This window comes from Silurus meridionalis, chromosome 7 (genome assembly GCF_014805685.1).
Source record: "Silurus meridionalis isolate SWU-2019-XX chromosome 7, ASM1480568v1, whole genome shotgun sequence".
In the NCBI taxonomy this organism is placed as follows: Eukaryota; Metazoa; Chordata; class Actinopteri; order Siluriformes; family Siluridae; genus Silurus; species Silurus meridionalis.
Window position 1 is genome coordinate 10,219,785 of NC_060890.1, and position 14,038 is coordinate 10,233,822.

A 14,038-nucleotide genomic window follows, 5' to 3' on the forward strand; every position below is an offset into this window, starting at 1 on the left:
GACGGGATAATCCGATTGGTGGAATTTAAACAGAAGACCGCGGGTTTTGTAAATGCGGCGGTGACAAGGGACTTTTTTTTGTTAGGTTCAGTACGAACGGTTGAATAGGGAGATCGGACATTGTAATAAACAGGGACACGGAAATAAGGGTTAGATCGGATGTATATCGTATATAAAAAATTTTATTTTGTTTACGAGGTCGCTTCAGAAAAGGTATGATTAAAGCTATTGTGTAGCTTCCGTTAGTGCTAACATACAGTAAAGCAGCTGCAGTTACAGGGTATGTGGGATATTTGGGTATGTTTTGTTTTTGGTGTCATTTAACCCCCTGATTTACAGATATACTTTCTTTATTTCTCAGAAATATGGAGTCCTGCTTGAATTACAAACCCGAAAGAGTGGGCTCGGTAACTGTTGAAGACCTGAGAAAAGACCTTTTCTCTGAATTCTCCAAAATACCTGCATCTCAGGTAACACTGCATCCTTGATCGGAATAGTCCCATCAGCTCGACCAGCCTTGGGCTTATTGTGTTGCTTTTTCCCCCCATTTATTTGTTTTGCCATTTACTTGATCGTGGTCTTGGAGACGACAATATCTCACTGTCTCCCTGCAGGATCCTGTATTCGTGGAGAAGGAACACTTGCAGGTCTACTTACGGATACGTCCTTTGACCTCCAGCGAAAGTGAATTTAATGAATCACAGGTAAACCGTTTTGTGGCTTTGGGCTCAATAATGGAAATGGAAGAATGCATCGTCTTCACTGTCACGTTATAGAAATGTTATAACGGTTCTTTCACTTCACAGGATTGTGTTTCAGTCGAGCCCCCAGACACTGTGGTTTTAAAAGCCCCGAGATTATCACTGACAGCTAGACAGAGTGAAAAACTGGGACCCCAACTTGCACAGCGATTCCAGTTTTCAAAGGTGCACATATTTTGCTGCATAATATATTAATAATATTTATTGTTGATTTATTTGAAAGGATTTCCTGTTTTCTTATATTATCTTTTATACCGAACTCATTTCTCAGGTGTTTGGGCCGGAAACGACACAAAGGCAAATATTTGATGGAACAACAAAAGCTCTTGTAAAGAACGTCCTGGGGGGAGAAAATTCTTTAATCTTCACATACGGTGTAACCAATGCTGGGAAGACGTTCACGTTTTTGGGTGAGATGGCGTTACAAAACATGACACGGCTCTTCTGCAGTGAATTATACATGCATAATATGTATTCACTTTGATTTGTAAGGTCCTGAGAGTGATGGAGGAATTCTGCCCAGGTCACTGAATGTGATCTTTAACAGCATTGTGGGGCGAGTTTATGAACAGAACAACATTAAACCCCACCGTTGCGTCGACTACACCAGATTGACCAGAGACCAGCAGGAAGAAGATGCCAAGATCAAGAAAAACCTTTTACGAAGATTTAAAGAGGTTCGCTATATGTGGACAGTGGTTGATTTTATTTGCAAACGTTGTAACCGATATCATATTAAGAAAATCAACTTTTCTCCTCTAGAGTGATTTGCAAAAAAGCTCCTCCAGCATTTCAAATTCAGCTTGCAGCACCTTGCTTGAGGGTGAGTATTAAAATACTTTTAGAGGTATTTCCATTTTAATTAGATTTGAGGATCTTTATTGGCTGCACCAGGACTGATTTGCAGATGTGCATTTGCAGAAATTAGCCAAAAGAAACAGTTCAAACGGTTGAATGATATTTCTTTAATTTATTCTAAACCCTGGCCAATACCTAATAGTGTTAAGGTTTTCTCTGAGCCACTCTTCATCTGTAGACTAACAGCACTATGGCTGATTACACTTATATAGAATCTTAATGAACATTTCAAACTCTCGTAGAAGACCATCCTGCCTAGCTCAGAACATATATTTTTGTAGGATTTAAATCTGGAGACTGAGAAGGTCATTGGAAAGTGTTGGTTCTGTATTCTGGACACATTCTTTTTTTTTTGTGTGTCTAAAGATATTTTGACTGGATATGTATTTATTAATTAATTTTTTTTAATGTATGTATCTATTATCCGATTTGTACAAATCAGCAATTCTCTTTGTTTGCCGAAAGCCCTGGTTTTCCCCGTTGTGGTGGGAAAAAAGGGACTTTCTAGATGTGCAGCTTTATGCTTGGGGAAAAACAAAACTGAGAGCAATTCATTTATATATTAACCATTTGTGTTAATAGATTAAAATATTCATCAACAGTGACAAGACAATTCAAAACAATAATTTACAGATTAACCAGGTTTCTTTATTGAATACTTTCACCTTCTCACGCGCGCACACACGTCTCTCTCTCACAGCACCCTTCTCTCACTCCTCTTATTCTTTGCCCCTGCTCACTGCAAAAGAGAACACAGATTAGACCAATTCCCATCAGGTGTGTGATTTTTACTTCTTGACTTCCCCGGCCTTCCCTCCATTTACAAACCGGCGCGTGGCCACACCCCCGTTGCCACAATAGAAATAAAAAATATTAATAGAAGAAGATCTTTTAGGTTCCCTGGTCGTCTAGTGGTTAGGATGCGGTGCTTTTAACGCTGCAGCCCGGGTTCGACCCCCCGGTCAGGGAACCAACCCCAGCCATTAGGGTTTCACAAGCATTAGTGCCGGTCCCAAGCCCAGATAAATGGGGAGGGTTGCGTTTGGAAGGGCATCCAGCGTAAAAACATGTGCCAAATCAAACATGCGGATGGTCCGCTGTGGTGACCCCTAATGGGAGACGCTGAAAGAAAGTTTTAATAGAAGAAGATCTTTTGTGAAAGATCTGAAAACTGAAGCGTATCATGTTTTATAGTAATTTTATGTTCATTTCCAATCTTCCCTGCTTTAGGTTCAAGTTTTGGTGAGTTGGATGAAGACAGTCTTTGTTTGGAGGAAGATTCCAATGTAAAATTCTCAGTGTGGGTTTCCTTCTGCGAGATCTACAACGAGAACATTCACGACCTGCTCGACTTTATCTCAAATACGTCCCACAGGAGGAGCGTACTGCGACTGTGTCAGGATGTCAAAGGCAACTCATTTGTCAAAGGTAATGAGTTGTGCTTGTCTGCTTCTTTTTTTTTTTTTTTTTTTTTTTTTTTTCCTTTTCCAAATAGTATGCAAATCTTGAATATAAATGTAAAATTCATTTACTTACCAGATGGATGCTGCTGCTGCTGCTGATGATGATGTAGTATATTTACAGTAGAGGAAAAGCCTCATGCAAAACTGTGCAACTGCAAATGTTAAAATGTTTTAAACATTATATTAAACATTTAAAATTTTTTCTTTTTTTTACAGATCTGACATGGGTTCAGGTAAACAGTGCAGATGAAGCTTACAAAGTTCTAAAGATCGGAAGGAAAAACCAGAGCTTCTCATCTACAAAGCTCAATAGTGTTTCAAGCAGAAGGTATTGTTCATTTGTTTTTGCTTTCTTAGTACACTGACATTTCAGACTCGGTATGCAAATTTTATGAAATATTGTTTTTTTTTGTTTTGGTTTTTTAATATGTTTTTACATTTTTTGTGTATTTATTTCCCCCTAGCCATAGTATCTTCTCCATCCGAATTCTGAGAATTGAAGATATGAGTGTGCCTCGAGTCCAGACGATAAGCGAGTATGAATGGACTTTATTAGTACTCCAATCAGTTTTGATCTCTGTTCCTGATTAGGGATTATGTGACTATTTTTAAATTGTTAATTTCTCCAGGTTGTCTCTGTGTGATCTGGCCGGATCAGAACGATGTGCAAAAACCCAAAACAGAGGAGACCGCTTAAAAGAAGCCGGGAACATTAACACATCGTTGTTAACTTTAGGAAAATGCATGAATGCCTTGAGACTGAGTCAGACCCAGTCAAAGTGAGTCTCACATCTCTCAATTCTTAAATCCTTATTACTAATAGTAAAGACTGATCATAGTTTGAATTGAATTCTGAAAATATCGTGGGTTTGCTCCGGGCAGGTTCCAGCAGCATATCCCCTTTAGAGAAAGCAAACTCACTCACTACCTGCAGGGCTTCTTCTGCGGGCGCGGAAAAGCCTGCATGATCGTTAACATCAACCAGTGTGCTTCAATGTACGATGAAACGCTGAACGTCCTCAAGTTCTCAGCTTTGGCTCAGAAGGTCAGCCATGCTCAAGTTTCTCCTTTCCTGCTTCTTTTTCACCACATAACTGATGTAATATAAACACAAGAGTCTTAAAAGTGACAGGAAACTAAAGTTTTTTTGGCATCTAGAGTGATGCAGAAATAAACATCATATTAATATTGTCTGAATGCAACCATTGATTAGGTATCTAGAAAACTTCATTGTATGCCACTAATCCCCATTCGCAAACTATATGGTGACTTATTTATTGCTTTTAATCTGGCAGAAGTGTGATCTTTTTCTGCAGTAAAAGTTAGATGTCAAGTTCAAGGTCATTGTGTTAGAAATCAGCGCATCACTTTTATTGTCCTGAAATCAGAACTTTTTAAAGAACTATACTTGCTTTTGTTCACCCACCTTACAGGTTGTAGTCTTGAACCCCAAACCAGTCTTAAGTGTAGTGCCCAAGAAATCTGCCAGGGAAGTCTCCATGATGATCAACAATGTGGACAAGAGAGAGTGGACCAGGAGAAGCACCTTGATTGGGTGGGAGACAAGCCTGGAGGATGTGCTAGAGGATGAGGATGATGAAGAAATGGATGTAGATGAGGAGGAAGAAGAGGAAAGTGCTGAGGAGAGCATGGCGGAAAAAACTGTGCTAGAAGCTGCAGAAGATGAACAGCTGGGTGAGGTACGGGGTGTCTGATATTGTCTAAACACTGTAAGGCAGCATGCAGATAAAATAATTCTTCTAAAATTGTGCCACCTTTATGGATCCTCAGGCATCCTGAGCAGGAGAAAAAGGAACGAATGATTTAGACCTCCAACTAATCAGGTCAAGGTGGCCTGTTGGTTCAAAAAGCTTAGTCCATTGCACTAGGGTTTTTATTAGTTTTCCAGCCATGGACATTCTGGAGGTGTTCTGGTATTCTGAGGTGTGGCTTTAGAAGAAATACTGAATTATTCAGAATTTTACAAAACTCAACAGTGTTATGAATAAATAAGACTAAGAATATCAGGTTATCTTTGTGCAACTGAAGTGTTCAGTCCTCTGTCAAATAGTTTAAAAATATAAAATCAAGAAAGGTATTATAAAATGTGCTTCTCTTTACACTAACAGCTTAAGGCACCTGATTTATTTTGTTTGTTGAGTGATTTTACTGGGGGTGGATTCCGCACTTGTTTTCTATTGGCACAGAGATCCATGTTTAGCCAATTTGCAGGCTTAAAATCTATAGGAATGCTCTTAAACATAAAATTGGAATAGATGAAGGTGAAACTGCTCTTTTACAAGTACTAGAAGTTCTTTTTTATTTATTTATTTATTTTTTTTTGCTTACCTCTTGATCTTTTATGCAAGTAAATAGGCTTTCTAACCAAGCTGCATTTGAATCCAGTGTGACCACTGCTTAAGATATACCTTGTGCATTATTGATTTACTGTCTTCACTTCTGTGTTCATTTCAGCTACAGCAGAAGATTAAAGAGCTTAAAGAAGAACTCGCCAAGGAGCAATCTGAAAAACTGGCCATAGAATCTCGAATCCGGGAAGAGGTTACCACAGAGTTCATGGAGCTGTTTTCCAATATGGAAAAGGATTACAAGTAAGGCACTGGTTATTTTATATCATATCATAGATCTGTATAAAGCTGGCTTATAATACAACACGTTTTTGTGTTTTTAGCGAACGTCTTCAGAGAGAGAAGGAAATAGCTGAAGAAAGAGCTGAGAGGAGATTAGAAATACTTAAGAATTTAGTCAACAAAAACGACACAGAGACGGCAACCACGACTTCTGCTGAGGAGGGAAATAAGGTATAATGTGAATTTTTGTCCTGGGTGTTTTTTTTTTTTCTTTCTTTCTTTTTCAGGCGCGCACATTCTGTTTCACACAATTACATTTTAGGCTGCAAAACTATCAAGCAATATGTACTTTTGTTGTCCAGGAGGCTAAAACGGTATTCTTGGCTGGAATGATTGAAGAGATGCAGAATGACCTGGTTAACATAAGGAGAGATGCTGAGGCAGCGCAGTCTTGTCTGGAGAGTAGGGGGCATTCTCCCGGAGACGTCAGCACGCTAAAGACACAGCTAGAGGAGATGGCAGAAGAGCTTCTTAAAAACCGCCAGCTCCTGGATAATAAAACTAAGGGTGAGTTTACTCACTTAGTCATGTTTTATTTGACATGGAAGACATCAGTGGGTTTTTTTCCCCCTCTTTGACTGTGTCGACATTTTATTCACAGAAATGAAAGAAGTGCAGGTTTGTTTACAGAATTCTAATGACCAGCTGCTGGAAGTTAAAAAGGTTGGTTGAATTCAAAGCACTCCATTATATACTGGTTAAAATATTTATAGATATTAAAGAGGTGTTATATGTATATGTAATACATTTTATTTTATTTTTTTGTATTTTTGGGTCCAATAGGATTATGAAAATCAAAAGCTGAGGAATCAGCAACTTATGGAAATGTGTGAAGAAAAAGATGAAATGATCTCCAAGCTTCAGACTGCTTTGGATCAAAACATTGAAGCTGCTGATGAAGATGTAAGTTTTAGTGTACCTGTACAATGGGTGAAAATAAAGGTGACATTCTTAATCTTGTAAAAATAAAAATGCACTGATGATATGTTCTGTGGTTTTCTGCAGAGAGCCTACATCAACACTATTAAAGAGGAAATCTTAAACTATAGAAATAACTGCAAGTGTATGCTCAATGATGGTGAAGAGAAGAGCAAAGACCAGAAAATTCAACATCTTGCAGAAACTCTCAAAGAGAAAAATGACTTGTTGGCCGAGCTCGAGCGTGAACGGCATTCTCTTGATGAAAATTTGAAGAAGCTCACCGAAGATCTAGAAAAACAAGCTCATGAATGTGAATCTGCTTTCTCTTTACTTGATTTAGAAAAAGCGTCTACGACTAAACTGAAAATTGAGAGCAAAGCACTTGCCCGTGAGCTCAGTGATTTCCAGCAAGCAGCCACTGACATGAAGTCCAGGCTCATAGCCATGGAAGCCGAATTAAGTGTTAAGACCATGGAGGCAGCCAAGCTTTCTGAGGAGCTCCAAAAAGCTAAAGCTCTTCTCCAAAAGTATGAAAACGAGGCAACTGAGCAATCCCAGATGATCAAATCCCTGAAGCTGGAGAATGAGAACTTGCACCAGAAACTCAATTCCAAAGAGCTTTTAGAAGAACAAACAAACAAGTGTGCCTTCCAGGAAACCATCACAGCTCTCCGTAGAGAATGCGAGACCATGATGACCGCCTCTCAGGAGAAAAGCAGGAGGATCACAGCCCTGGAGGAGGAAGTCAGTCAGGTGAAAAAGGAAATGAGCCAGCAGCAGACTCTGTGCAATCAGCTTGAGCAAGAGCTAGGTGCTCAGAGAAAGGAGCATGAACATCTGCTCGGTAGCTATGAAGCAGAGAGGCTGATTGTGGAGCAGATGCCGAGACGTCATTCTGAACTGGAGACAGAGCTGCATGGGGTTAGACAGCAGTTGGGTGTCCTGGAGAAGCAACAGCAGGCCTTTAAACACCACTCTGAGAGAGTTAAAGAGCTAGAGAAGAAGCTGGAAGAGAAAGAGGCTAATTGTGCAGATCTGGAGCAGAGACTTCATCTGACTCAGAACAAACTGGACCAGGCGGAGGAGAGCGGTAGATGTCTGGAGAGCGCTCTTAAAAAAAGGAGAAAGGATGTGGAGAGTAGCCTTGTTCAAAAGAATGCAGAGCTGGAGAATAAAACTCAGGAACTATTGCAGTAAGTTGCTAACACTTTTTCACAAGTATTGGAACCTTTGGTACACTAAACACTAACATTTGCATACCAGTCTGGTACCAAAGGCTCTGGTTAGTTGTACATACCACATAATACAGCTATACCATTCGCACACAAATACCAGATCATGTATATATGATTTGATAGAGTGGCAAATTTGCAGGGGGTTTGGTGAGTTGGAGATGTTCTTATATTTTTATACCTTGTTCTATACAAACATTTTCAGCAGCACTTTTGTGGCAAAAAAATCAAAAGTTTGAAAATGGTGGTGAGTTGTGTGCCATAATTGATTCACTTTATTTGGCTGTTTTTGCTATCAAACATCGGTGGGAATTAATTTTGGCAAATGAAACTTGAACTGTGTTTGGGCTCATTCTTATTTCTGAATGTGTAGTGTGAAATTATTACAATGGATGGATAATGGTTTTCCTTATTAATTTACTATATGACCAAAGTTAGGTAGACACTTTGACCATCTTGGGCATTAGACTTCTGAACAAGGTCACGAGTTCAACGATAATCATAATTCATTTTATTCCTCAGTTTTTGCTATCAAACATTGGTGGAAAAAATATTTAGACCAATGGTGGAACTTGAACTTTGATATCTGTGTTTGAGCTTATTCTTATTTATGAATGTGCAGTGTGGAATGGTTATTAAAATGGAATGCAGCACCCCCAAACTGCTTTCTGGGCCCCTGAGAAGACTCTTAATCCTCAATTGCTCAGTTGTATATGGGAGATAATTGTAAGTCGCTCTGGATAAGGGTGTCTGCCAAATTATATAAATGTAAACCTATGAGCAAGTTCATGAAGTTTGAAGCACAAAGATTTTGTAGAATGTCTTTTGTATGCTTTGTAGCATTACAAATTTCCTTTACTGGAACTAAGAGACTCGAACCTGTTCCTGTATGAGAATGCCCATGTGTGCAACGTGAGGTCCATAAAGATTTTAAGGTTGGTGCAAGTGACCTGCATAGAGCCCTGACCTCAACCCTGCTTAACAGCTTTGGGGGAACTAGAGTTCTGACCATCAGTCTAATCTCAGTCATGCTCTTGTAGTTGCATGGACAAATCTCCACAGCCATGATCCAAAATCTTATGGAAAGACTACCTAGAAGGGTAGAAGCAAATAACAAGCAAATAAATAGTAAATCTAGAATGAGATGGTTTAACAATATAAATATGTGTGCTTGTGATCAGATGTCTACATCCCTTTAGCCATGTAGTGACAATATACGAATAAAAAAAAATCTGTAGCAGCCCTGCGTACTTATTGTCTCTTTTGTCCTAATAGATCGAGAAAACAGGTAAATGAAGCACTGGAGACAATTAAGACGTTAAATCTTGATCTGGAACAGAAAGAGAAACGTATCGCTGATCTGCTTTCTCAGCTGAAAGAAAGCAATGCTGAAACTGAGCAGCTGCAAAAACAGGTAAGTCTGTGTACTTTGGGCTAAATGATCAGAGTGTCAAAAAGTTATTCAAATAAATATTTTTTCCTGCAAGGTTGTGTCTTTGTCTGAAGAAGTCAGAACACTGCAACAGAAGCTGTGCGATTTGGAGAAAGACAAGGATCGAGCTCTGAACGCCGTCGCCAAGAAAGCGAAGATTATCGAACAACTGAAGACTGTGAGCAGTTTTCTGCAATCTCAATGCCTTAGTGATTTTATCACAATTTTATTAAGGCTGTTTACTTAGTTATTATTATTATTTTTTCTTTGATCTTTGACAGGAACAAGCCAACAAAGCTGACTATGATACTCAAGGTAATCATTTATAACTAGCTGCTCATATTTTATCGCACCTTTAATAAAACCTAAGGAATGGTTATCACGTCTGGTGTGGAATAAAGTTTGCTAATCCGCCCGTATTATATTGAAGCCTTAATACATAAAATAAGGCAAGAACTCATCACTTATCAGTTGCTATTTGATTTTTACATGCAGAGCTTCTGGCCAAGGAAAAGCTCATTGAAGAAATGCGCCTCACCCTGTCAGACGAAAAGCGGTCACGCACAGAACAAGAGCAACTTCTGGAAGCCAGACTCAATGAGATTAAATCGCTAAGTGGAGGTAACAGGATTGTCATGTTTTTGAAATGTGTTTTTATTTATTTTTATTTTTTTTGCACTGATGGGCCATTCACTGATAGACGACTAATATGTAATGATTTCTCCCAGAACTTGTGAAGCTGAAAGAGAGCTGTCAAAGAAACAGTGGGAGTCAAGGCGTATCTGATCCTTCACACCAGGAGAAGCAACAAACTGAAAAAACGTCCAAGGTTTTGATAGTAGGTGTAACAGACTTTAGATTCACTTCATGTTAATTCAACTTGTGCCTTATTAAGCTGAATTTCTAAAAGTGGTCTAGTAATTGAAGAAATCTATCCCTCCATTATCTACTGTTCAGAAGCTGTCTCTCACAAAAACCCAGAGGCTAGCAGAGAAAACCAAGCGACAAAGCTCACTACTATATTGCCAAGAGATGTAGTGGTGCTTTGTAAAGGCGTTCTAAAACCAAATGAATGTTGAATATTCATTAAATGTCTTTGTTCCGCTTGTTCTCTAGTGTTTTGCCTAGTTACTGTGATTAAATTTGCTTGCAAAATAACAACTTAATGCAAGGGAATTATTCCAGTCCACCGCAGAGAGAACACACACATACACACAGTCTGATAGATTTTAATTATTCTAATTGCAAATGCCAAAGAATCGGGAGTTCAGTGATCATGTTCTCATTTTGTATTCTTGCACAAATGTGGAAATCCAACTGCAGAGTTTCCTCTGTGGAACTTGGCAGACTGAAAGAGCTGACAGGATTTTGTGAATCTTTTATGTGTTAATAAATATTATGCGGCTCTGATCCCAGATCACTCATATTTTAATTCTGGCACATGCAGTGCTGGATCAGTTTGTTCTCAAGTCCCTGTGTGTTTCTTTTTAGCAGCCTTCAGTGCACGAGTCCTCAGTGCTCTCCACCGAGAGCGAAAAAGAAAAACGCTTTCCCAAACCCGAGCTGGAGATCAGCTTCACCCCTCTCAAACCTGACCGCTTGAACGTCCGCAGGCCTGGAGATGAGGAGTCAGTCACAGTCAAAATCAAGCGCACGGCCAGGAAGAGGAAGAGTACTGAGATTGAGGTCTGTGTTATGATTGGGGAAATAGGTAGACAGTGTTATACGTATATTTAGTGCACACTGGCATTAACATTGGCATCAACAGTGGTATTTTCTGTTCACTAGAACTTGTTGGAGTCAGAGAACAGGAAGAACATGCGGCTGAGAGGAAATCACAGGACTAATATACATTGTGTTGAGGTATATATCTACTCAAATTTGCTTGTACATATGACTGCATGATCATTTTAAACAATGCTGCTTTTTTTCCCAACTGTGATTAGTACATGTACATAAGCAAAGCATTAACCAAAACCATTTAACATTTATTGTAAAAACCCAGCCATTAGGGAGGCACAAGCCAGTGCACTCTTAGTGCTGGTCCCAAGCCCTGATTAAATGGGGAGGGTTGCGTTAGGAAGGGCATCCAGCGTAAAACATGTGCCAAATCAAATATGCGGATCACAAACTAGAATTCCATACCAGATCGGTCGAGGCCCAGGTTCCCAATAACCACCACAGGTATTGATAGCCAACAGGGTACCAGTGGAAATTGTGCTACTGTTGCTCGAAGAAGAGAAGGAAGACGTCTACAGAGACAACAGGAAAAGGAGAAGTGTAGGAGAGTGGAGGTTCGGGTTGGTACTTTAAATGTTGGTACTATGACGGGTAAAGGGCGAGAGCTAGCTGATATGATGGAGAGGAGAAAGGTAGATATGTTGTGTGTTCAGGAGACCAAGTGGAAAGGTAGTAAGTCCAGGAACGTTGGAGGTGGGTTTGAACTGTTCTATCATGGTGTGGATGGAAAGAGAAATGGTGTAGGGGTGATTCTGAAGGAAGAGTACAGTAAGAGTGTAGTGGAGGTGAAGAGAGTTTAGTAGAGTTTAGCAGAGGGACAGCGCATGGAGGACGAAATTGAGATGGTTTGGACATGTGCAGAGGAGGGACATGTGGTATATCAGTAAGAGAATGCTGAGGATGGAGCCACCAGGCAGGAGAAAAAGAGGAAGGACAAGGAGGAGGTTTTTGGATGTGGTGAAGGAAGACATACAGGTAGTTTGTTTGAAAAAAGGCAGATATAGAGGACAGAGTAGTATGGAGACGGATGATGGTGTGTGTGGTGGATCTTTCTTTAAAAATTTTTATAAATCTCACAGGTGTGTCCTGGTGCAAATATATTGTTCATATAAATCTGTGGATGTGTGTTGGTCTGAGGTTGCTTCTCAGTAATTTGATAATATTAAAAATGTTGGATCAATATTGAGTCAGCTTCTTGATTCAGGTCATCCATGTGTCAATTCTTCTTCTTCTCCTGTAAGTCCCCCACAGTGCTCCCTAAAAAGGCCAATCAATCGAAGCCAAATGATTCTCCCATTAGTCTGAAAGGCAGGAAGGACGGAACTCTGCAGAAGATTGGCGACTTCATCCAAAGTTCTCCGACCCTCCTGGGGAGTAAAGGTTAATTTGTTAGTTCTATCGACACCAGTATTGAGCATTTGCTCGTATCTTTACATGTGCTGATCCTCTTTTTCTCCACAGCTAAAAAGATCATGGCAAAGGTTGCTTTAAAATCTCCAGCGCCAGAAAACACAGAGACAAGCAACAAACCCAAGAGACCGAAGCGCAAGCTGTTTAAGACGCAGATCTCATCCCCTCTGGACATTCCATCACATCCGGTGAGTAGTGTTGTATGAGTGACAGTATGCTCCAGAATTATTGGTACCCTTCATATGTAACTTGATACTCTAAACAACACCATGGCAATTACTTTTAACAATTAATATTTAATGATGTTTTTTCTGATTAAGATAAAAGCAATGAGCTTTATGCCCTAACGTTTTACATACACTTACATAGCAGATTTGAACATGCAGTGTATTTATATACAGACTATAATACTGTTTTATCATTATTTTTTTCCCTCAGAACATCATAATCAATCAAGACAACAAAGAAAGCGATCATCTCATTATTAAAAGAAAACTTAGAACAAGAACTGCGAAAATAGTTCACCCACAAGCAGATTTCTGGTAGGGTAACCTTTATTTGCATGTGGTGAACTTCTGCTGGATGTTTTAGTAAAGAGGGAGCTCTGATCTATAATATTTTGTGCATATTTCTGTAAATATGTGATTTTAATTTTTTTATTTTTGTGTGTATGTACAGTATATGCTTCATAGATGGTCGATCTTGAATACTGCACTGTTCTACAGTACAAAAATGTTTTCTATTTTTCTTTACATCGTTTTTTTTTAATGAAGTTAAATAAGTTGTTTACAATAGTAAACAAATTGTATTGTATTTCAAAATGTCATCATCGGCTCAGGTGCTCTTGTGGGATTTGGATTGTGGTCTTTTGTGGTTAGTTCTGTAATAGACTCTGATCAGGCCAAAACAAAACCATTAAAGCAGTCTCATGAAAATGAGTGGTGTAAAGTGTCATTCTTCTTATAATCACCAGCACTGAATCGTATCGGATGTGCAAGTTCGAATACTGAGGTTCAGTGTGCTGTGTTTAGGACATTTGTTTGTACCGTCAATGGACGGAGGTGGTTGTCACCTTAAAAGAGTAAGCAATCAATTAGAGGAGGCACCCCTTGATCTATGCCCTTAGTACTAAACAGGTCACAAATGCATTCGTCTGCTTATAACTATCTAATAAAATGTGTGTGGAAAAGTGTTTAGCTTGATTTTTAACTCATTTTTATTTTTTTAGTATATGAATTCAGGTACTTTTTTTTTTTTTTTTTTTTTTTTCCCCCATTTATTTAGTAGAGGTATCTATAAGGATTATTTTTAAGTTTTTAATGCATTTCTTATAGGACACTTTACTTGGCTTTGTCCTTTGCCCCACTCACTTACTGATGTATCAGCTGACATAATCTTTCTGCCATGGGGGTTGATCAGCTGAGGCTGTGGATGGTGAAGGGGCATCTGTGGATTCATTTATGCTTATGTAGATTACAGAGTGGGGAAATAAGTGTCATTGTGCTGTATATTGTAGGATAATGTGTAAAGAGGAGTATCTATTTATTTGATACCACTATTAGGACTTTAT

The 14,038-nt window shown here is 39.1% G+C and overlaps 1 protein-coding gene across 3 annotated transcripts; it reads left to right on the forward strand.

Annotated features, from left to right (window-relative positions):
* Positions 1–54: 54 nt before the first annotated feature.
* Positions 55–13,406, forward strand: kif20bb (kinesin family member 20Bb). Of its 3 annotated transcripts, none has more exons than XM_046854742.1 (29): positions 55–280; positions 362–470; positions 615–704; positions 807–926; positions 1,033–1,171; positions 1,254–1,438; positions 1,524–1,584; positions 2,850–3,047; positions 3,299–3,410; positions 3,547–3,618; positions 3,712–3,861; positions 3,965–4,127; positions 4,516–4,782; positions 5,558–5,694; positions 5,775–5,904; positions 6,036–6,240; positions 6,335–6,396; positions 6,517–6,636; positions 6,739–7,847; positions 9,162–9,300; positions 9,374–9,496; positions 9,600–9,633; positions 9,814–9,939; positions 10,047–10,156; positions 10,813–11,004; positions 11,107–11,181; positions 12,300–12,438; positions 12,520–12,656; positions 12,907–13,406. In XM_046854742.1, exons 2-29 carry the CDS (start codon positions 366–368, stop codon positions 13,012–13,014), a joined length of 4,608 nt encoding a protein of 1,535 aa, XP_046710698.1. In that variant the 5' UTR covers positions 55–280; positions 362–365; the 3' UTR covers positions 13,015–13,406. The 3 variants fall into 3 exon arrangements, with proteins under 3 accessions (XP_046710698.1, XP_046710697.1, XP_046710696.1); XM_046854741.1 differs by having other exon boundaries at positions 55–213; positions 10,810–11,004; XM_046854740.1 differs by having other exon boundaries at positions 56–280; positions 10,810–11,004.
* The last annotated feature ends 632 nt before the right edge of the window (positions 13,407–14,038 follow it).

Excerpts from the sequence above, each read along its gene's own strand:
- kif20bb (XM_046854741.1), top strand. The coding sequence starts at position 366 with ATGGAGTCCTGCTTGAATTACAAACCCGAAAGAGTGGGCTCGGTAACT. Across the intron at positions 927-1,032 it reads AGCGATTCCAGTTTTCAAAG|GTGTTTGGGCCGGAAACGAC; the intron begins GTGCACATATTT and ends CTCATTTCTCAG. Across the intron at positions 12,439-12,519 it reads GACCCTCCTGGGGAGTAAAG|CTAAAAAGATCATGGCAAAG; the intron begins GTTAATTTGTTA and ends TTTTCTCCACAG.